This window comes from Neoarius graeffei, chromosome 11 (assembly GCF_027579695.1).
Source record: "Neoarius graeffei isolate fNeoGra1 chromosome 11, fNeoGra1.pri, whole genome shotgun sequence".
Lineage (NCBI taxonomy): Eukaryota > Metazoa > Chordata > Actinopteri > Siluriformes > Ariidae > Neoarius > Neoarius graeffei.
The window spans coordinates 15,782,834-15,805,703 of record NC_083579.1 but is presented as its reverse complement, the minus strand read 5'-3'; the positions used below and the strand labels follow the sequence as shown (position 1 = coordinate 15,805,703).

The 22,870-nt window shown below is 41.2% G+C and overlaps 1 protein-coding gene across 1 annotated transcript in view; it reads right to left on the bottom strand.

The window, feature by feature from the left end:
* The window catches only part of ush2a (Usher syndrome 2A (autosomal recessive, mild)), a 500,620-nt gene that overhangs the window by 53,199 nt on the left and 424,551 nt on the right, over window positions 1-22,870 (bottom strand). The window contains exons 58-59 of the mRNA XM_060934842.1: window positions 1,358-1,516; window positions 1,034-1,196 (exon numbers count right to left, since the gene is read on the bottom strand). Of these exons, the coding sequence (XP_060790825.1) occupies window positions 1,034-1,196; window positions 1,358-1,516 (322 nt within the window). The remainder of the gene's footprint in view (window positions 1-1,033; window positions 1,197-1,357; window positions 1,517-22,870) is intronic.

The window sequence follows — 22,870 nt, the reverse complement described above, 5'->3', positions numbered from 1 at the left end:
CTTATTTAAACCAAAAAGTTCTATTTTGGTCTCATCCGTCCACAAAACATTTTTTCCAGTAGCCTTCTGGCTTGTCCACGTGATCTTTAGCAAACTGCAGATGAGCAGCAATGTTCTTTTTGGAGAGCAGTGGCTTTCTCCTTGCAACCCTGCCATGCACACCATTGTTGTTCAGTGTTCTCCTGATGGTGGACTCATGAACATGAACATTCAGATCAGAGCCAATTCATTTGCAGTGTACAGCAAAGTGGTCAGACAAATGAGAAAAATTTAGAAACAGTTCACAAATGTGAGAGAAGCCTTCAGTTGCTTAGAAGTTACCCTGGGGTCCTTTGTGACCTTGCCGACTATTACATGCCTTGCTCTTGGAGTGATCTTTGTTGGTCGACCACTCCTGGGGAGGGCAACAGTGGTCTTGAATTTCCTCCATTTGTACACAATCTGTCTGACTGTGGATTGGTGGAGTCCAAACTCTTTAGAGATGGTTTTGTAACCTTTTCCAGCCTGATGAGCATCAACAACGCTTTTTCTGAGGTCCTCAGAAATCTCCTTTGTTCATGCCATGATACACTTCCACAAACATGTGTTGTGAAGCTCAGACTTTGATAGATCCCTGTTCTTTGAATAAAACAGGGTGCCCACTCACACCTGATTGTCATCCCATTGACTGAAAACACCTGACTCTAATTTCACCTTCAAATGAACTGCTAATCCTAGAGGTTCACATACTTTTGCCACTCACAGATATGTAATATTGGATAATTTTCCTCAATAAATAAATGACCGAGTATAATATTTTTGTCTCATTTGTTTAAGTGGGTTCTCTTTATCTACTTTTAGGACTTGTGTGAAAATCTGATGATGTTTTAGGTCATATTTATGCAGAAATATAGAAAATTCTAAAGGGTTCACAAACTTTCAAGCACCACTGTATAGTTGCTTTGGCAAGAAGTTTGAGGGCAGGTTAGAAAGGAATCAGCAAGAAAGTGACTGTTTTGAGAGTAGAGGCTGTCGTGTGTGTGTATGTGTGTACCTGTATAGGAAGTATGCAGTGATCAATCCATTGGGCTTGCGTGGAGGACTCCAGTGTACCTCAATGACTGCTGCTCCTGCTGCATGGAGCTCAGGGGGATCCAGAGCCTTAGGTACTGCTTCAGATGTCTGGACAGAGACGCCTTCCCCTACGCCACAACCCTCTACAACATGGTTGAACAAACACACTTTATTTCCGTCACAAACAGACTCTAGACCTTCCGTGAGGTTTGTGAGCAAAAGGCAGAAAACCCAAATAAAAACACATACACGTGGGTTAAAAGAGAGTTTACATGTTTATACAGAACGAACAGGTGAACAGTACCTGCTTGGCAGGCTTGAACTCTTATATCATAGGTGGTGTATGGGTCCAGTCCATCAAGCAGCAGGACCCGGTGAGGCCCAGCCGAGCGGGACAGGGGTCGCTCCGTCCCGGCATTCAGCAAGACACTGTAGTCCAGGGGGAGGCTCGTGTTATACACACCTAAGGACACAGGACAGAAGGACACAGGAATATTTTTAGTAGTTATGATTGAGTCATATCATTTTCTAATAATCTACTACATTAACAGGTTGAAGCCAATCACTTTCTTATATCTAAACACAAAACAGTCAAATTCTTGGTCAAAAGTGATTTGTTTGTTTGGCGTATGTGATATAATGGGATTTGCATGCAAGTACTCATTTTTAAAAAAGACTATTTTCTCTTAATCTGGTCAATTTCCACCCACTACCTAGCGCCTCCTTTATCCCATCCCTCCCACCCAGACAGCACACAATTCTGTCCTGTTTGACTCTGGGCCATGGATCATGGACTCAGCTGGATTTTAACTCGTGATCCAGATGACAGAGTGAGAGACACGTTTCTGTTCTGGACCATCGGAAGCCCAAGTTCCAGTCGTTTCTATATGCAACAAATTTTCCACTATGAGTCTGATTCAAGTCCAGTCTAGTTTTCTGCTCCAACAAGCCTCGAAGTTTATTTCATTTAGAAGTGTGCTTCTAAACCTAATTCAAAAAGACGACTCACTGTACTTGTTAATGTTTTTATTATAAATAACCTGAAAACTGAAAGTGTCATTTGGTCAAAATATCAGTGCATTCCTAGTTTTTCTTGGAAGATATGGGTCTGTCTCAGAAACTGGGTACTGTGGGGGTACCCCGAATATACTCACAGTCAATAAACTATACGGTTTTGAATGGTGATGTTGGTTTTAATTTGAAATAAAAATATGAAAGAAATAATACAGATAAAATTAAATCTTTGATGTGAATATTCAGAATTTGGCAAAAATTCTGCAAATTTGTGGAAAAATGGCGGCTTGATCTGGGACATGATAAATGGTTGACTACATCGCATTCCCTTCAAAAGCTTGTAGTCCACTCAAAAGTCTACAGTTATCACTAATTGTATTTTAAGTTGTAACTTTATACACCTAAGGATTGGTGCGCTCACAGAATAATCATAACTGTAATAAAACATCATGCAAAATATCTGATCACCGTTGTAACTCCATTTTCCGCATACCCAAAACCAATACCAGGGGCGTCAGAAGCATTTTTAATGTGTATGTGGGGGGGGGGGGGGGGGGGGGGGGGGGGGGGGGGGGGGGGAATGGTGGGGGGTCTGGGGGTCCTCCCCCAGAAAATTTTTTATTAATTAGATGCCATTTCCTGCATTCTGGTGTATTTTTAACAGGTTGTTAAACACCTTATTTTACCTACAAAAGTCACTTAATTCAATGACTATTTTAGAGACTCAACAATAAGTCCTCATTCAACTAGTCCATATATTCATCAACCTGTTTTAAACCCACTACTCTGCCGAAGATAATGAGATGAATGTGACACAATTTATCACCAACAATGACTTTATGGGTGCATTTTACTTTTTATTTTGTGTTTCCTTTTTTAGTCAGTTTTAGATGTAACACAACATGCCACTGGGCCAAGCAATAGTGACACTCAACTGTATGCTTAAAAATAAGAATATTCATAATTTCACACAATGAACAGGCATGACATGGCATCATGCAAACTTCATAACACAAAATCACACTGTGTCAAGCAACGGTGACACATAAAAAATAACTTCACACAATGAACAGGTGCAATTTTGTTCACCACCAACAGTGACTTTAGCGGGTGCATTTTACTTTTTTCTGATTTAGTGATATAACAAAAATGACATGGCATCATGCAGTCTTCATAACACAAAATCACACTGCGTCAAGCAATGACACATAAAAGAGAACTTCACACAATGAACAAGTGCAGTTTTGTCAACCTACATGCAATGGTGGTACTACAGTAACATTTACAGTTTAGTATAACAAATAGATTTATAGATATAACTCCTTACATTGGTGCCACCACAATTTCTACCACTTCATAACTTTTATCCCCCTTTCCTTCACAATCCACCTGGAATAACATCCATCTCTCTCCATTGCTTTCCTTTCTACTATTCCTTCCCCATACACTGATTTCCCATGTTACTTTCCAGAAAACTGGCAAAGACCAGACAAAACAAGTTCTTCAGATCACAACAGGGAATCAATAAATATCATCAGAGCAGACTTGACCTCATTCTTGGCATTACAATAAGGCCGGCGTACTGGGTTTGAATTAAATGATAGCTAGCATTAAGCTAGCTGATATATCTCCGAACATTGACTAGCCAACTAACTGCACTAACATTTCCATTGGGACAAAAAAACAAACCCTTTTCCTTATGTCCATTGTGTCTGGGGAGGGAACAAGTATTGCAAACAATTCATCATCAACCGAGAATACCCCATTAGGCTAAGCTTATTTCATTGTTTAGTTTAACGTTAATTTAACGTGGCCTAGGGTTAATTTTGAGGGCATATAACAAAAGAATAAGGTTTTAGCAAAAGCTAGACATTGTGAGGTGGCAATGGGGCTGATGTTCCCTCCTCCACTTCCGAGCAGCCTGCACCTTGCACCAAAATTTCTCTGCTTGCACTGAGATTCACTTCACTCACGCGCGGCGAGTTGTTGTAGATAACGCTCGGAAAACCTGGAGTGGATTTTCAGTGGTATGTGTATTCTCTTATCGATCAAGTGGAATGGATTCTTTCACGAAGCAATAGAAATGGCGCTGGGTGAACTAATATTTTATGTTAAATGTGTGTGGGGGGTCCACATGAAGAATTATGAAATCTGAAGGGGACACACCCCCTTCACATTCAATGGTGGCGACGCTCATGACCAATACGATCGTGTGTTTTGATCTAAACGGAAAGCCTCAGGGTCAAGGTCACTACCTCACCAAAAGTAGCAACTTAAAATCACTACGCCATATAAAAGTTTAGTTATAAATCTGCGATTTAGTTTTTTAAAATGAAAGCTGAAAGTTAGGTATAGAATATGTTTCTTACAGAATATGTTACGATGGTAGCTGGTCTTGTATGAATTTCTGAGCTATAAAATGAGCTGTGGTCTATTTTTTACCGTAGCGTGTTGTTTGTGTGCGGGAAAGGACACGCATTAACAATTTGCATGTGTAGAATGGAATTTTCCACTCCAGCAGTTAGAAGTCGATCGTGCTTCTATTTGCGGTCTTTCTGTTACGTGAGTGATCTGTTCGGACGTTATCACTAAAAAGGTGAGTTTTGACAGTTTTATTTTGTTTTAGTCTTGCAGTATAAGGCAATAGAATGTTTCTTTTTCATCTTTCATATTTTGTAGTGTTTGCGTATTTTTAGCCAATATTTTGCAACCATGGTCAATTTAGATCGAACTTTTGATAGAATCTACGGCTAGTCATTTTGCCCCACCCCCGCTCTGTCCGGTGCGGTAGTGATGTCCCATTGCTCGCGCACCACAGCAGAGATCCGCGTGACCTTCAGGTGGTACAGTTGCTGTTCTTTTACCAGCACCGTTATTCTCATCTTTCCGGTGTGTTCTTGATTTTTCCATTGTGTCCTATTGTCCTATTTCGCCATATCAAATACCCAAAATGTATCATATTATTCATATTTAAGTGAATAATCAATTCAGTCATCATAACTTGGCATTTTTAACCCAAGCAATCAAAAAGAGGAAATTTATTCAATATTTTCACTCATCTGTGAAGGAGGGGCTTTAATTCTTCATGATGTAGTTATTTTATATGTAAATCAATTTTACAAAAGCATTTGAATTGTAATCAAAAAAATTTTCCACAGTGGAGGCCAGATAAAGCAAGATGCTATCTTTATTCTTATTAAACATGACAAAAGAAACATTGAGTGTTAGGTAAATGCAAAAAAAAAAAAAAGTAAAATTAGAAAATTTATTTTTTGACCATAATGTCCCAAATGAGAGACCAGTTTCTGAGATGGACCTATATATATATATATAGATAGATTAGGATAGATTAGGGATAAAATTAGCTCATGTTTTAAGTCGTTCAAATTCTGTAAAGCTGCTTTGCGACAATGTTTATTGTTAAAAGCGCTGTACAAATAAACTTGATTTGATTTGATTTGATATATATATACACACACAACCCCGATTCCAAAAAAGTTGGGACAAAGTACAAATTGTAAATAAAAATGGAATGCAATGATGTGGAAGTTTCAAAATTCCATATTTTATTCAGAATAGAACATTGATGACATATTGAATGTTTAAACTGAGAAAATGTATCATTTAAAGAGAAAAATTAGATGATTTTAAATTTCATGACAACAAATCTCAAAAAAGTTGGGACAAGGCCATGTTTACCACTGTGAGACATCCCCTTTTCTCTTTACAACAGTCTGTAAACGTCTGGGGACTGAGGAGACAAGTTGCTCAAATTTAGGGATAGGAATGTTAACCCATTCTTGTCTAATGTAGGATTCTAGTTGCTCAACTGTCTTAGGTCTTTTTTGTCGTATCTTCCGTTTTATGATGCGCCAAATGTTTTCTATGGGTGAAAGATCTGGACTGTTCAGTACCCGGACCCTTCTTCTACGCAGCCATGATGCTGTAATTGATGCAGTATGTGGTTTGGCATTGTCATGTTGGAAAATGCAAGGTCTTCCCTGAAAGAGACGTCGTCTGGATGGGAGCATATGTTGCTCTAGAACCTGGATATACCTTTCAGCATTGATGGTGTCTTTCCAGATGTGTAAGCTGCCCATGCCACACGCACTAATGTAACCCCATACCATCAGAGATGCAGGCTTCTGAACTGAGCGCTGATAACAACTTGGGTCATCCTTCTCCTCTTTAGTCCGAATGACACGGCGTCCCTGATTTCCATAAAGAACTTCAAATTTTGATTCGTCTGACCACAGAACAGTTTTTCCACTTTGCCACAGTCCATTTTAAATGAGCCTTGGCCCAGAGAAGACGTCTGCGCTTCTGGATCATGTTTAGATACGGTTTCTTCTTTGAACTATAGAGTTTTAGCTGGCAACGGCGGATGGCACGGTGAATTGTGTTCACAGATAATGTTCTCTGGAAATATTCCTGAGCCCATTTTGTGATTTCCAATACAGAAGCATGCCTGTATGTGATGCAGTGCCGTCTAAGGGCCCGAAGATCACAGGCACCCAGTATGGTTTTCCGGCCTTGACCCTTACGCACAGAGATTCTTCCAGATTCTCTGAATCTTTTGATGATATTATGCACTGTAGATGATGATATGTTCAAACTCTTTGCAATTTTACACTGTCGAACTCCTTTCTGATATTGCTCCACTATTTGTCGGCGCAGAATTAGGGGGATTGGTGATCCTCTTCCCATCTTTACTTCTGAGAGCCGCTGCCACTCCAAGATGCTCTTTCTATACCCAGTCATGTTAATGACCTATTGCCAATTGACCTAATGAGTTGCAATTTGGTCCTCCAGCTGTTCCTTTTTTGTACCTTTAACTTTTCCAGCCTCTTATTGCTCCTGTCCCAACTTTTTTGAGATGTGTTGCTGTCATGAAATTTCAAATGAGCCAGTATTTGGCATGAAATTTCAAAATGTCTCACTTTCGACATTTGATATGTTGTCTATGTTCTATTATGAATACAATATCAGTTTTTGAAATTTATAAATTATTGCATTCCATTTTTATTTACAATTTGTACTTTGTCCCAACTTTTTTGGAATCGGGGTTGTATATATATAAAATCATCATCTTCTTTTGGCTGCTCCCGATTAGGGGTCGCCACAGCAGGTCTTTCATCTCCATTGCTCCCTATCTTCCGCATCCTTCTCTACCACACCTGCCACTTTCATGTCCTCTGTCACCATGCCCATGTATCTCCTCTTTGGCCTTCCTCATTTTCGTTTGCCTAGCAGCTCCATCCTCAATATTCTCCTTCCCACATGCTCTGCATCTCTTCTCAGGATGTGCCCATACCATCTCAGTCTCATCTCTCTTAGCTTAATTCCCAAGCTCTCCACATGTGCTGTCCCTCTGATGTGCTCGTTCCTTATCCTGTCCAACCTCCCATCGCAAACCTTAACATCCTCAACTCCGCCACCTCCAACTTTGCCTTCTTTCTCTTCATTAAGGGTACGGTCTCCAATCCATACATCACAGCTGGTCTCACTACTGTCTTATACATCTTACCTTTCACTTTTGCTGGGACTTTCCTATCACAAATGACTCCCAAAATCCTTCTCCAACTGCTCCACCCTGCCTGCACTCTCTTTCTCACCTCACTATCACAGCCCCCATTTTCCTGCACAGTTGACCCCAGGTACTTGAATTCACCAACTTTCTTTACGTCTATTCCTTGAATTTTCATGACACTCTCATTCCCATTCTCATTGATGCACATGTATTCTGTTTTGCTACTGCTCACCTTCATTCCTCTTCGTTCCAATGCATACCTCCATCTCTCCAAACCCAACTCAACCTTCTTTCTACTTTCACCACATATCACAATATCATCCGCAAACATCATGTTCCATGGTGACTCTTGCCTCACTTCATCCGTCAAGCTATCCATCACTATGGCAAACAAGAAAGGACTCAAAGCAGATCTTTGATGGAGTCCCACCTTCACCTTGAACCATTCAGTCGTTCCAACTGCACACCTCACTGCTGTTTCACTGTTCTCATACATGTCTTGCACCACTCTGATATACTTCTCATTCACTCCACTCTTTCTCATACTATTTCATAACTCCTCTCTCGGCACTCTATCGTATGCCTTCTCCAGGTCTACAAACACACAATGTAGCTTTCTCTGGCCTTCCCTGTACTTCTCCATTAACATTCTTAAAGCAAAAATTGCATCCAACGTGCTCTTCCTTGGCATAAACCCGTACTGCTGTTCACAGATTGCTACCTCTCTTCTCAATCTCGCCTCCAATACCCTTTCCCATAACTTCATGGTGTGGCTCATCAGTTTTATCCCTCTATAATTACTGCAGCTCTGTACATCTCCCTTATTCTTGTACATTGGGATTAGCACACTCTTTCTCCATTCATTTGGCATTTTATCATTCTCTAGGATCTTATTAAACAATCTCATTAGGAACTCCACAGCCGTCTCACCCAAACATCTCCAAGCCTCAATCGGGATACCATCTGGTCCGACTGCTTTCCCAGTCTTCATTCTTTTCATGGCTGCCCTCACCTCATCCTTACTAACTAACTCTGCTTCCTGATTTGCTGTCTCCAACGAATCTGACCTTTTCTCTCTTGGATTCTCCTCATTTAATAAATCCTCAAAGTACTCTTTCCACCTTCTTAATACATGCTCTTTGTTTGTCAGCACATTTCCATTTCCATCTTTCATCACTCTTACCTGCTGTACATCCCTCACTTCCCTGTTTCTCTGCCTAGCTAGTCTGTTCAGGTCTTTCTCTCCTTCTTTGGTCTCCAGTCTTTCGTACAACTCCTGGTATGCATCTGCTTTCGCCTTCGCTACCGCTCTTTTTGCCTTCTGTCTCATCTCTCTATATAACCGTCTGCTTTCCTCGTCTCTCTGATCATCCCAATTCTTCTTTGCTAGCCTCTTCTCTTTTATAATTTCCTGCACTTCTTTGTTCCACCACCATGTCTCCTTGTCTTCCTTCCTCCTTCCCGATGACCACCCTCACACCTTCCTTGCTGCCTCTCTTACTAGTATAACAGTAGTATCCCAATCTTCTGACAGACTTCCATTACCAATCAATGCTCGTCTCATTTCTTCCCTAAACTCCTTTTGATGTTCAACCTCTTAGTTTCCACCACTTAATCTTTGGCTCCACTATTTCATGCTTCCTCTTTTTCACTTTCAAGCTCATCCTGCACACGACCACTCGATGTTGTCTAGCTACACTCTCCCCTGCCATTACTTTACAGTCTCCAATCTCCTTCAGGTTACCCCTTCTGCAGAGTATGTAATCCACCTGTGTAGATCTTCCTCCACTCTTAAACGTCACCCTGTGCTGCTCTTTCTTCTCGAAGTATGTATTGACTATTGCCAAATTCATCCTCTTCGAAAAATCAACCACCATTTACCCTTCCACATTTTTCTCTCTTACACCATATCTGCCCATCACGCCCTCATCTCCTCTGTTTCCCTCGCCAACATGTCCATTGAAATCTGCTCCTATCAGCACGGGCTCCTCCCTCTGTATACTTTCTACCACTTCATCCATCTTTTCCCAGAAAGACTCTTTTTCTTCATTCTCACATCCAACCTGTGGGGCATATGCACACAACATTGATTACCACTCCTTGAATCTCCAACTTCATGCCCATCACTCTATCTGACACCCCCTTCACATCAATCACACTGTTGACCAACTCTCCCCTCAAAACAATACCAACACCATTTCTCTTTCCATCGACTCCATAATAAAACAACTTGCATCTACCTCCAATGTTCTTGGCCTTGCTTCCATTTCACCTCGTCTCCTGCACACACAAAATGCCCAACTTCCTTCTTTCCATCATACCTGCTAACTCTCTCGGTCTGCCAGTCAATATTCCCACATTCAGTGCTCCTACCCTCAATTCTAAGCGCCTTCCCTTCCATCTTTCACGCTCTCTCCTAACACGCCCCCCCCCCTTCTCCTTCTCTGTTTTGACGCAACAGTAGCATACTTTCCACCGGCACCCTGTTGACCAACAGTACCAGAGGCGGTTGTTGTTAACCTGGGCCCCGACCGATCTGGTATGGTATTTCTCTTTTCAATCTGCATGTTAGATTTGGCACAGTTTTACGCCGAATGCCCTTCCTGACGCAACCCTCTCCAATTTATCCAGGCTTGGGACCAGCACCAAGAGTATGCTTATGCACCCCAGTGGCTGGATTTTTATATATATATATATATATATATATATATATATATATATATATATATATATATATATATATACAGTGGGGCAAAAAAGTATTTAGTCAGCCACCAATTGTGCAAGTTCTCCCACTTAAAAAGATGAGAGAGGCCTGTAATTTTCATCAGAGGTACACTTCAACTATGAGAGACAGAATGGGGGGAAAGAATCCAGGAAATCACATTGTAGGATTTTTAATGAATTAATTGGTAAATTCCTCGGTAAAATAAGTATTTGGTCACCTACAAACAAGCAAGATTTCTGGCTCTCACAGACCTGTAACTTCTTCTTTAAGAGGCTCCTCTGTCCTCCACTCATTACCTGTATTTATGGCACCTGTTTGAACTCGTTATCAGTATAAAAGACACCTGTCCACAACCTCAAACAGTCACACTCCAAACTCCACTATGGCCAAGACCAAAGAGCTGTCAAAGGACACCAGAAACAAAATTGTAGACCTGCACCAGGCTGGGAAGACTGAATCTGCAATAGGTAAGCAGCTTGGTGTGAAGAAATCAACTGTAGGAGCAATTATTAGAAAATGGAAGACATACAAGACCACTGATAATCTCCCTTGATCTGGGGCTCCACGCAAGATCTCACCCCGCGGGGTCAAAATGATCGCAAGAACGGTGAGCAAAAATCCCAGAACCACACAGGGGGACCTAGTGAATGACCTGCAGAGAGCTGGGACCAAAGTAACAAAGGCTACTGTCAGTAACACACTACGCCGCCAGGGACTCAAATCCTGCAGTGCCAGACGTGTCCCCCTGCTTAAGCCAATACATGTCCAGGCCTGTCTGAAGTTTGCTAGAGAGCATTTGGATGATCCAGAAGAGGATTGGGAGAATGTCATATGGTCAGATGAAACCAAAATAGAACTTTTTGGTAAAAACTCAACTTGTCGTGTTTGGAGGAGAAAGAATGCTGAGTTGCATCCAAAGAACACCATACCTACTGTGAAGCATGGGTGTGGAAACATCATGCTTTGGGGCTGTTTTTCTGCAAAGGGACCAGGACGACTGATCCGTGTAAAGGAAAGAATGAATGGGGCCATGTATGGTGAGATTTTGAGTGAAAACCTCCTTCCATCAGCAAGGGCATTGAAGATGAAACGTGGCTGGGTCTTTCAGCATGACAATGATCCCAAACACACTGCCCAGGCAACGAAGGAGTGGCTTTGTAAGAAGCATTTCAAGGTCCTGGAGTGGCCTAGCCAGTCTCCAGATCTCAACCCCATAGAAAATCTTTGGAGGGAGTTGAAAGTCCGTGTTGCCCAGTGACAGCCCCAAAACATCACTGCTCTAGAGGAGATCTGCATGGAGGAATGGGCCAAAATACCAGCAAAAGTGTGTGAAAACCTTGTGAAGACTTACAGAAAACGTTTGACCTCTATCATTGTCAACAAAGGGTATATAACAAAGTATTGAGATGAACTTTTGTTATTGACCAAATACTTATTTTCCACCATAATTTGCAAATAAATTCTTTAAAAATCAGACAATGTGATTTTCTGGATTTTTTTCTCATTTTGTCTCTCATAGTTGAGGTATACCTATGATGAAAATTACAAGCCTCTCTCATCTTTTTAAGTGGGAGAACTTGCACAATTGGTGACTGACTAAATACTTTTTTGCCCCACTGTATGTATATATATATATATATATATATATATATATATATATATATATATATATATATATATAGTTGATTGCTGCATCTTGTCAGATGATTGCCATCTCACTCCTCAATTCTTCATCAATTTCTTCATTTTTCAAGTGCGAATTTAGTCCAGCAGCAGACTTGCAAGGCTTCATACATACATGACAGATAAAAAGTGTTGTCTTCACAGGATTGATTATATCTGCCTGTGGAATCTCAATCTTGTGTATTTTCATATGCCGTTTCAGTCCAGATGTTGATTTGCACACCTTGATGCAAACAGTACAGGTGTTCTCTTGAGGCTTTGGCGGTGGAAGATGAACATAAGTAGATTGCTTCTGCTCCTTCTGATGTACTTTCACATGGCTTACATATCCAGCTTTTGATAGCAGGATGCAATCACAAACTTCACATTTCCATGTCTTAGTCTCAGCTGGCAGATCTATCTCCTCTCCCTTATAAACAGTACATTTAATTTTTGCATGCTTGATATGGTTTTGCTCAAAACTCTCACAGCCGTGTTTCACTGAGTGCCTCCACCCTGAATGATTTTCAGCTTCAGATTCCCAGTTACTGACATCAATTCCAATGGCTCTTAGATTATTCTTGATGCAATCCTTATATCGTTTCTTTAGCTTGTGCTGTGGTCACTTTCCAATTTCCAGTTGACCATAAAATAGCTGCTTTGGGATTCTTTCATTTTTCATACAAACAACATGTCCTGCCCACCTCATTTGATTGTTGATAATCGCCTCAATGCTTGAACAGCCTCCTTTTTCCAGAACGACATTATCTGGGATCACTGATTGCCATTTGATGTTTAAGATTCGTCTCAAGCATCTCTGGTGAAATCTTTCAAGCCACTTCAAGTGACGGCGGAGTGTTGTCCAGGCTTCAGAAGAATACAATAAGGCAGTCAAGACGCATGCTTGGTAAACTGTCACTTTGGTTTTAATGGTTATTCCTCTATCTGACCACAAGCACTTCTCTAACTTCCCAAAGGCAGCAGAGGCTTTCTGGATCCGTGCATGTATTTCAGCATCTCTCAACATGGTACCTCCTAGGTATACAAACGTATCTACAACACCCAATCTGGTGCCATTTACTGTGATATTAGGTTCACTGTATGGTACACCAGGTGGCGGAGTGAACATAACCTTGGTCTTTTTCAAACTGATGGTACAGTGCCTTGAAAAAGTATTCATACCCCTTGAGCTTTTTCACATTTTTCCACCTTACAACCACGAACTTAAAAGTTTTTTATTGAGATTTTATGTGATAGACCAACACAGAGTAGCACATAATTGTGAAGTGAAACAAAAATGATAAATGGTCTTCAAATTTTTAAACAAATAAAAATCTGAAAAATGCGGTGTGCATTAGTATTCAGCCCCTCTGCGTCAATACTTTGTAGAGCCACCTTTTGCTGCAATTACAGCTGCAAGTCTTTTGTGGTATGTCTCTACCAGCTTTGCACATCTAGACACTGAAATTTTTGCCCATTCTTCTTTGCAAAATAGCTCAAGCTCAGCCAGATTGGATGGAGAGCGTCTGTGAACAGCAATTTTCAAGTCTTGCCACAGATGCTCAATGGGATTTAGGTCTGGACTTTGACTGGGCCATTCTAACACATGAATATTCTTTGATCTAAACCATTCCATTGTAGCTCTGGCTGTATGTTTAGGGTCATTGTCTTGCTGGAAGGTGAATCTTCTTCCCAGTCTCAAGTCTTTTGCAGCCTCCAACAGGTTTTCTTCCAGGATTACCCTGTATTTAGCTCCATCCATCTTCCCATCAACTCTGACCAGCTTCCCTGTCCCTGCTGAAGAAAAGCATCCCCATAGCATGATGCTGCCACCACCATGTTTCACAGTGGGGATGGTGTGTGCAGGGTGATGAGCAGTGTTAGTTTTCTGCCACACAAAGCGCTTTGCATTTAGGCCAAAAAGTTCAACTTTGGTCTCATCTGACCAAAGCACCTTCTTCCACATGTTTGCTGTGTCCCCTACATGGCTTCTGGCAAACTGCAAATGGGACTTCTTATGCCTGTCTTTCAACAATGGCTTTCTTCTTGCCACTCTTCCAAAAAGGCCAGCTTTGTGGAGTGTACGACTTATAGTTGTCCTGTGCACAGATTCTCCCACCTGAGCTGTGGATTTCTGCAGCTCCTCCAGAGTGATCATGGGCCTCTTGGCTGCTTCTCTGACCAGTGCTCTCCTTGCTCGCTCTGTCAGTTTAGGTGGACGGCCATGGCTTGGTAGGTTTGCAGTTGTGCCATACTTTTTTCATTTTTGAATGATGGATTGAACAGTGCTTCTTGAGATGTTCAGAGCTTGGGATATTTTTTTTATAATCTAACCCTGCTTTAAACTTCTCCAGAACTTTATCCCTGACCTGTCTGGTGAGTTCTTTGGTCTTCATGATGCTGTTTGTTCTTCAGTGTTCTCTAACAAACCACTGAGGCCTTCACAGAACATGTGTATTTATGCTGAGAGTAAATTACACACAGTAGGACTCTATTAACTAATTAGATGACTTCTGAAGGCAATTGATTGCACTGGATTGTATTTAGAGGTATCAGAGTACAGGGGGATGAATACTAATGCACACCACATTTTTCATATTTTTATTTGTTTAAAATTCTGAAGACCATTTATCATTTTCGTTTCACTTCACAATTATGTGCTACTCTGTGTTGCTCTATCACATAAAATCTCAATAAAAAACTTTTAAGTTCGTGGTTGTAAGGTGGAAAAATGTGAAAAAGTTCAAGGGGTATGAATACTTTTTCAAGGCACTGTACTAGTATACCATCAAACCAATCTTGAGGTATTGGTATACCTTCCCAACTTTTCCGGATCAAGCTGTATACAATTGATTTGAACTTTTTCACCTCCTTTTTGTAACAATTCTACTGGAAGCCCATCTAAGCCAGGGGCTTTACCTGAATTTATTTGTTTGATGGTAAGGTCAGTCTCTTCCCGTGTGGGAATCGCATCTAACTCCTGAATCATATCTTTCTGTGGTAAGTTGTCAATAGCTGTTTCATCAACAACTGATGGATTGAAGAATAAATCACTGAAGTGCTCTGTCCAATGGCCCATGATTCCATCAGAGTCTTTGATTATGGTTGAACCATGTTTTGATTTGACAGGAACAACAGTGGATGATGTCGGACTGAAGACCTGACGTAAAAGACCATGAAGTCGCTTTGAGTCATGTTGGGCATATGCACTTTGAACTTCGTCAGAGATGTTACACCACCACCTGTTTTTTATGTCTCTCAAATCACGCTGCAGGTTTGCTTTGTGTTCTTTGAAAGACTTTTCAACCTGAGTATGATTAGCCAGGTTGGGGTCTAGAAGGGATTGGTGGAGAAAATGCTTCGTTTCGATCAATTGAGTAATTTCAGTTTTATTCTCATCAAACCAATCTCTATGCTTCCTCTGATTCAATCCAAGTACATCAGCTCCATTTGAGTATACCTGATTTCTAAAATTATCCCAGGTACCATCAAAATTGAGTTCTTCCAATTCATCAGAGAGTTGCTGACATACATCAGGATTGTTCAACTTTGAAATGTTGATGCGTTTGGGGAGTTTTACCCCTTCCATACGAATCTTCTTCCACACTTGCAACTTCAATTTTCCATGAACCATCTTGCGGTCAGTATCACATTCAGCGCTGTGTAGCAAACAGACATTGCAGACATCCCTTAGATCATCTTTTCTGGTGATAATAAAGCCAATCATACAACCCCGATTCCAAAAAAGTTGGGACAAAGTACAAATTGTAAATAAAAACGGAATGCAATGATGTGGAAGTTTCAAAATTCCATATTTTATTCAGAATAGAACATAGATGACATATCAAATGTTTAAACTGAGAAAATGCATCATTTAAAGAGAAAAATTAGGTGATTTTAAATTTCATGACAACAACACATCTCAAAAAAGTTGGGACAAGGCCATGTTTACCACTGTGAGACATCCCCTTTTCTCTTTACAACAGTCTGTAAACGTCTGGGGACTGAGGAGACAAGTTGCTCAAGTTTAGGGATAGGAATGTTAACCCATTCTTGTCTAATGTAGGATTCTAGTTGCTCAACTGTCTTAGGTCTTTTTTGTCGTATCTTCCGTGTTATGATGCGCCAAATGTTTTCTATGGGTGAAAGATCTGGACTGCAGGCTGGCCAGTTCAGTACCCGGACCCTTCTTCTACGGAGCCATGATGCTGTAATTGATGCAGTACGTGGTTTGGCATTGTCATGTTGGAAAATGCAAGGTCTTCCCTGAAAGAGACGTCGTCTGGATGGGAGCATATGTTGCTCTAGAACCTGGATATACCTTTCAGCATTGATGATGTCTTTCCAGATGTGTAAGCTGCCCATGCCACACGCACTAATGCAACCCCATAAGATCAGAGATGCAGGCTTCTGAACTGAGCGCTGATAACAACTCGGGTCGTCCTTCTCCTCTTTAGTCCGAATGACACAGTGTCCCTGATTTCCATAAAGAACTTCAAATTTTGATTCATCTGACCACAGAACAGTTTTCCACTTTGCCACAGTCCATTTTAAATGAGCCTTGGCCCAGAGAAGACGTCTGCGCTTCTGGATCGTGTTTAGATACGGCTTCTTCTTTGAACTATAGAGTTTTAGTAGGCAACGGCGGACGGCACAGTGAATTGTGTTCACAGATAATGTTCTCTGGAAATATTCCTGAGCCCATTTTCTGATTTCCAATACAGAAGCATGCCTGTATGTGATGCAGTGCCGTCTAAGGGGCCGAAGATCACGGGCACCCAGTATGGTTTTCCGGCCTTGACCCTTACGCACAGAGATTCTTCCAGATTCTCTGAATCTTTTGATGATATTATGCACTGTAGATGATGATATGTTCAAACTCTGCAATTTTACACTGTCAAACTCCTTTCTGATATTGCTCCACTATTTGTCGGCGCAGAATTAGGGGGATTGGTGATCCTCTTTCCATCTTTACTTCTGAGAGCCGCTGCCACTCCAAGATGCTCTTTTTATACCCAGTCATGTTAATGACCTATTGTCAATTGACCTAATGAGTTGCAATTTGGTCCTCCAGCTATTCCTTTTTTGTGCCTTTAACTTTTCCAGCCTCTTATTGCCCCTGTCCCAACTTTTTTGAGATGTGTTGCTGTCATGAAATTTCAAATGAGCCAATATTTGGAATGAAATTTCAAAATGTTTTACTTTTGACATTTGATATGTTGTCTATGTTCTATTGTGAATACAATATCAGTTTTTGAGATTTGTAAATTATTGCATTCAGTTTTTATTTACAATTTGTACTTTGTCCCAACTTGGCGGCACGGTGGTGTAGTGGTTAACACTGTTGCCTCACAGCAAGAAGGTCCGGGTTCGAGCCCCGTGGCCGGCGAGGGCCTTTCTGTGCGGAGTTTGCATGTTCTCCCCGTGTCTGCGTGGGTTTCCTCCGGGTGCTCCGGTTTCCCCCACAGTCCAAAGACATGCAGGTTAGGTTAACTGATGACTCTAAATTGACTGTAGGTGTGAATGTGAGTGTGAATGGTTGTCTGTGTCTATGTGTCAGCCCTGTGATGACCTGGCGACTTGTCCAGGGTGTCCCCCGCCTTTCGCCCGTAGTCAGCTGGGATAGGCTCCAGCTTGCCTGCGACCCTGTAGAACAGGATAAAGCGGCTAGAGATAATGAGATGAGATGAGATGAGATGAGACTTTGTCCCAACTTTTTTGGAATTGGGGTTGTATGACCCTGTTTTGATCTTGGACGAGTCCATGTCACTTTGTGTTTAAGCTTATGATGGAAGAAGGTGTTACAAATAGCTAGGTTGAATTCTGAGCAGAGTTGGAGTAAGTTCAAGCCATTGCTGTTCATTTTGCCAATGCCGTAGCGACCAAGTGCATCCCATATCTCATGTCTCCCAACTTGTGCATTAAAGTCACCCATGATAAACAGCTTTTCCTCCTTAGGGATGGAAGTAATGGCTTCCCAAAGGGGTCTGTAGAAAGACATGATGGTATCTTCATTTGCCTGTAGAGTTGGAGCATACACGGAGAGTATGGACATGTGGCGACCACATGACAAAGGGACACGTAGTTTCATAATACGATCATCGATACTACATGGGCGCTCAATTTGATCAACTAAGGTTTTACGGATTGCAAAACCAACTCCTCCTTCACGTTTTTCGCCTTTTGGTTTCCCCGACCCAGAAGATTGTGAAGTTAGATTTCATTTCAGTTAACTGATCCTTGTCAGATAGACGTGTTTCTGAGAGAGTAGCAATATCAATATTCAATCGTTGAAGTTCTCTTGTCATAAGAGCTGTTCTCCTTTCTGGCTGGCCAGAAGTTTCACGATCGAGTAACGTACTAACATTCCAACAACATACGTTTAACATTTTATGAAACTTTGCGTAACGTTTCTTGTTTATCTCATTATCTTTCCTGCTTTGGTGAACAGCCATCAGCCGCAGTAAACTGACCAGCTTAAGGATGACAGGAAATTTTTAGTGTACCTTTTCTAGCACCTTTCCAGATATCTGGGTGAGCGGTGCTTTCCCTGAATAGGGCTGTTCAGACACAAGAATCTCCACTGAAATCAGCCTCTGTCAATGTAGGCTTCAGTCTGTAGACTCCAGACTCCAGATAGTATGGTGCTTGAAAGTTTGTGAACTCTTTAGAATTTTCTATAGTTCTGCATAAATATGACCTAAAACATCATCAGATTTTCACACAAGTCCGAAAAGTAGATAAAGAGAACCCAGTTAAACAAATGAGACAAAAATATTATTCTTGGTCATGTATTTATTGAGGAAAATGATCCAATATTGCATATCTGCGAGTGGCAAAAGTATGTGAACCTCTAGGATTAGCAGTGCATTTGAAGGTGAAATTAGAGTCAGGGGTTTTCAATCAATGGGATGACAATCAGGTGTGAGTGGGGCACCCTGTTTTATTTAAAGAACAGAGATCTATCAAAGTCTGATCTTCACAACACATGTTTGTGGAAGTGTATCATGGCACGAACAAAGGAGATTTCTGAGGACCTCAGAAAAAGCGTTGTTGATGCTCATGAGGCTGGAAAAGGTTACAAAACCATCTCTAAAGAGTTTGGACTCCACCAATCCACAGTCAGACAGATTGCTAAAGATCATGTGGACAAGCCAGAAGGCTGTTGGAAAAATATTTTGTGGACGGATGAGACCAAAATAGAACTTTTTTGGTTTAAATGAGAAGCATTATATTTGGAGAAAGGAAAACACTGCATTCCAGCATAAGAACCTTATCCCATCTGTGAAACATGGTGGTGGTAGTATCATGGTTTGGGCCTGTTTTGCTGCATCTGGGCCAGGACGGCTTGTCATCATTGATGGAACAATGAATTCTGAATTATACCAGCGAATTCTAAAGGAAAATGTCAGGACATCTGTCCATGAACTGAATCTCAAGAGAAGGTGGGTCATGCAGCAAGACAACGACCCTAAGCACACAAGTCGTTCTACCAAAGAATAGTTAAAGAAGAATAAAGTTAATGTTTTGGAATGGCCAAGTCAAAGTCCTGACCTTAATCCAATCAAAATGTTGTGGAAGGACCTGAAGCGAACAGTTCATGTGAGGAAACCCACCAACATCCCAGAGTTGAAGCTGCTCTGTATAAAATTCCTCCAAGCCAGCGTGCAGGACTGATCAACAGTTACCGGAAACGTTTAGTTGCAGTTATTGCTGCACAAAGGGTTCACACCAGATACTGAAAGCAAAGGTTCACATACTTTTGCCACTCACAGATATGTAATATTGGATCATTTTCCTCAATAAATAAATGACCAAGTATAATAATTTTGGCTCATTTGTTGAACTGGGTTCTCTTTATCTACTTTTAGAACTTGTGTGAAAATCTGATGATGTTTTAGGTCATATTTATGCAGAAATATAGAAAATTCTAAACGGTTCACAAACTTTCAAGCATCACTGTAAGATTCCTGCCGCCTATGTGCAGATTTGTGACTGCATGCTTCCAACTTGTTACATCTGCATGCATCGACACTCCTCCATCGCCACAGGATTTAGCAAGTGAAGAGATGATGAGGTGGTAAGACATCTGTACATCAATGGATTAAAGTGATGTATGCTTGTACAACACATACACCACTCTCTGAATTTTTGTGACTCGCACCTGGTGACAGGCCGAAGTGAGATGACCAGTAATCACTCAGACCGCAGGTTTTACATTAGAGTACCCTCTCCTAGAAGAATGCTGTAACAACAGCCAGGGGTCCTTCACTCCCCGTGGTTTAACTGCATGCTCTAACACCAAATAGAGAAATTTCATGTCCACATGTTCTTCGGCTTTCGAAATCGGAGTGAGCCCTCTCCTAGACAGACTGCCAAACCAAAGCTAATGAGCTCTGTCTACCCGGAGAAACTGGTTTTAAGGCGCCAGCACCTCGCATTCGCCCTTTCTCCCTGGTAGTACCAAACATCTCCGCCACGAGAAGGCCAGGAGCCAGGCTTTGGTTGTCAGAGGCTATAAGAGACGCATGCCATTTGGAGCATTTTAATAAGAGAGTAGATTCTCAGGCCTATTCCCACCCTGGCAGTGACAACCTTAGAAGACATATTTTGAAGTGTATATATATATATATATATATATATATATATATATATATATATATATATATATATATATACACACCCACACCCACCCACACACACACACACACGCAACGTGATCTTCTGCTGTTGCATACTGAGATGCTTTTCTGCTCACCACGGTTGTAAAGAGTGATTATATGACAAATAATCCTGGCAAAAAAGCTCAAACCGATCTGTCCATTTTCCTCTGACCTCTCTTATCGACAAGGCGTTTGTTTCCACCCACAGAACTGTCGCTCACTCACTCAGTGTTTTTTGTTTTTCGCATCATTCTGTGTAAACTCTAGAGACTGTTGTGTGTGAAAACCCCAGGAGATCAGCAGTTTCTGAAATACTCAAACCAGTCCATCTGACTCAAACCAACACCCACGCCACAGTGAAAGAAAGTCACACTTTGAGATCACAATTTTTCCCATTCTGATGTTTGACGTAAACATTAATTAACTGAAGCTCTTGATTTGGATCTGCATGATTTGATGCATCGTGCTGCTGTCAAGGGATCGGCTGATTAGACAAGTGCATCAAACAGCAGGTGGATGAGTGTTCCTAATAAAGTGGCTGGCGAGTGTATATATACAGGGTGTTTAAAAAAATTTGATGTCATTTCACAATCTAATAACTTTGCCAATTCTCGTTCAGCTGACCTCAAATTGTAACAGCATGTGTGGAAACAGGCCAAAATTTTATGTTGAATGATTTATGTTTTTATCTTTTCAGGTATAAAAATAAATTTTGGAAAAGAAAAGGTGTTTTGTGTGTTAGAGTGCACTCTAACACAGTCAAACACAGACTGTGCAGTGTGCATTTATGAGAGAATTCTCTAAAAATGCACCAACTGCAATGCAGATTTGGACACGGCACAAAAAGTTCAAAGAGGAAGGCTGTCTGTGCAGGGTGAAAGAATCTGGATGACCACCAGACCACACGAATATTGAAAATTTGTTCGTGGAATCCAGAAGCCTTTTGAATTTCTCATTCAAATGTTGAGGAATACAGTGGTGCTGGAAAGTTTGTGAACCCTTTAGAATTTTCTGCATTTCTGCATCTAAAACATCATCAGATTTTCACACAAGTCCGAAAAGTAGATAAAGAGAACCCGGTTAAACAAATGAGACAAAAATATTATACTTGGTCATTTATTTATTGAGGAAAATGATCCAATATTACATATCTGTGAGTGGCAAATGTATGTGAACCTCTAGGATTAGCAGTTCATTTGAAGGTGAAATTAGAGTCAGGTGTTTTCAATCAATGGGATAACAATCAGGTGTGAGTGGGCACCCTGTTTTATTTAAAGAACAGGGATCTATCAAAGTCTGATCTTCACAACACATGTTTGTGGAAGTGTAGCATGGCACGAACAAAAGAGATTTCTGAGGACCTCAGAAAAAGCGTTGTTGATGCTCATCAGGCTAGAAAAGGTTACAAAACCATCAATCCACAGTCAGACAGATTGTGTACAAATGGAGGAAATTCAAGACCATTGTTACCCTCCCCAGGAGTGGTCGACCAACAAAGATCACTCCAAGAGCAAGGCGTGTAATAGTCGGCGAGGTCACAAAGGATCCCAGGGTAACTTCTAAGCAACTGAAGGCCTCTCTCACATTGGCTAATGTTAATGTTCATGAGTCCACCATCAGGAAAACACTGAACAACAATAGTGTGCATGGCAGGGTTGCAAGGAGAAAGCCACTGCTCTCCAAAGAGAACATTGCTGCTCGTCTGCAGTTTGCTAATGATCACGTGGACAAGCCAGAAGGCTATTGGAAAAATATTTTGTGGATGGATGAGACCAAAATAGAACTTTTTGCTTTAAATGAGAAGTGTTATGTTTGGAGAAAGGAAAACACTGCATTCCAGCATAAGAACCTTATCCCATCTGTGAAACATGGTGGTGGTAGTATCATGGTTTGGGCCTGTTTTGCTGCATCTGGACCAGGACGGCTTGCCATCATTGATGGAACAATGAATTCTGAATTATACCAGCGAATTCTAAAGGAAAATGTCAGGACATCTGTCCATGAACTGAATCTCAAGAGAAGGTGGGTCATGCAGCAAGACAACGACCCTAAGCGCACAAGTCGTTCTACCAAAGAATGGTTAAAGAAGAATAAAGTTAATGTTTTGGAATGGCCAAGTCAAAGTCCTGACCTTAATCCAATCGAAATGTTGTGGAAGGACCTGAAGCGAGCAGTTCATGTGAGGAAACCCACCAACATCCCAGAGTTGAAGCGGTTCTG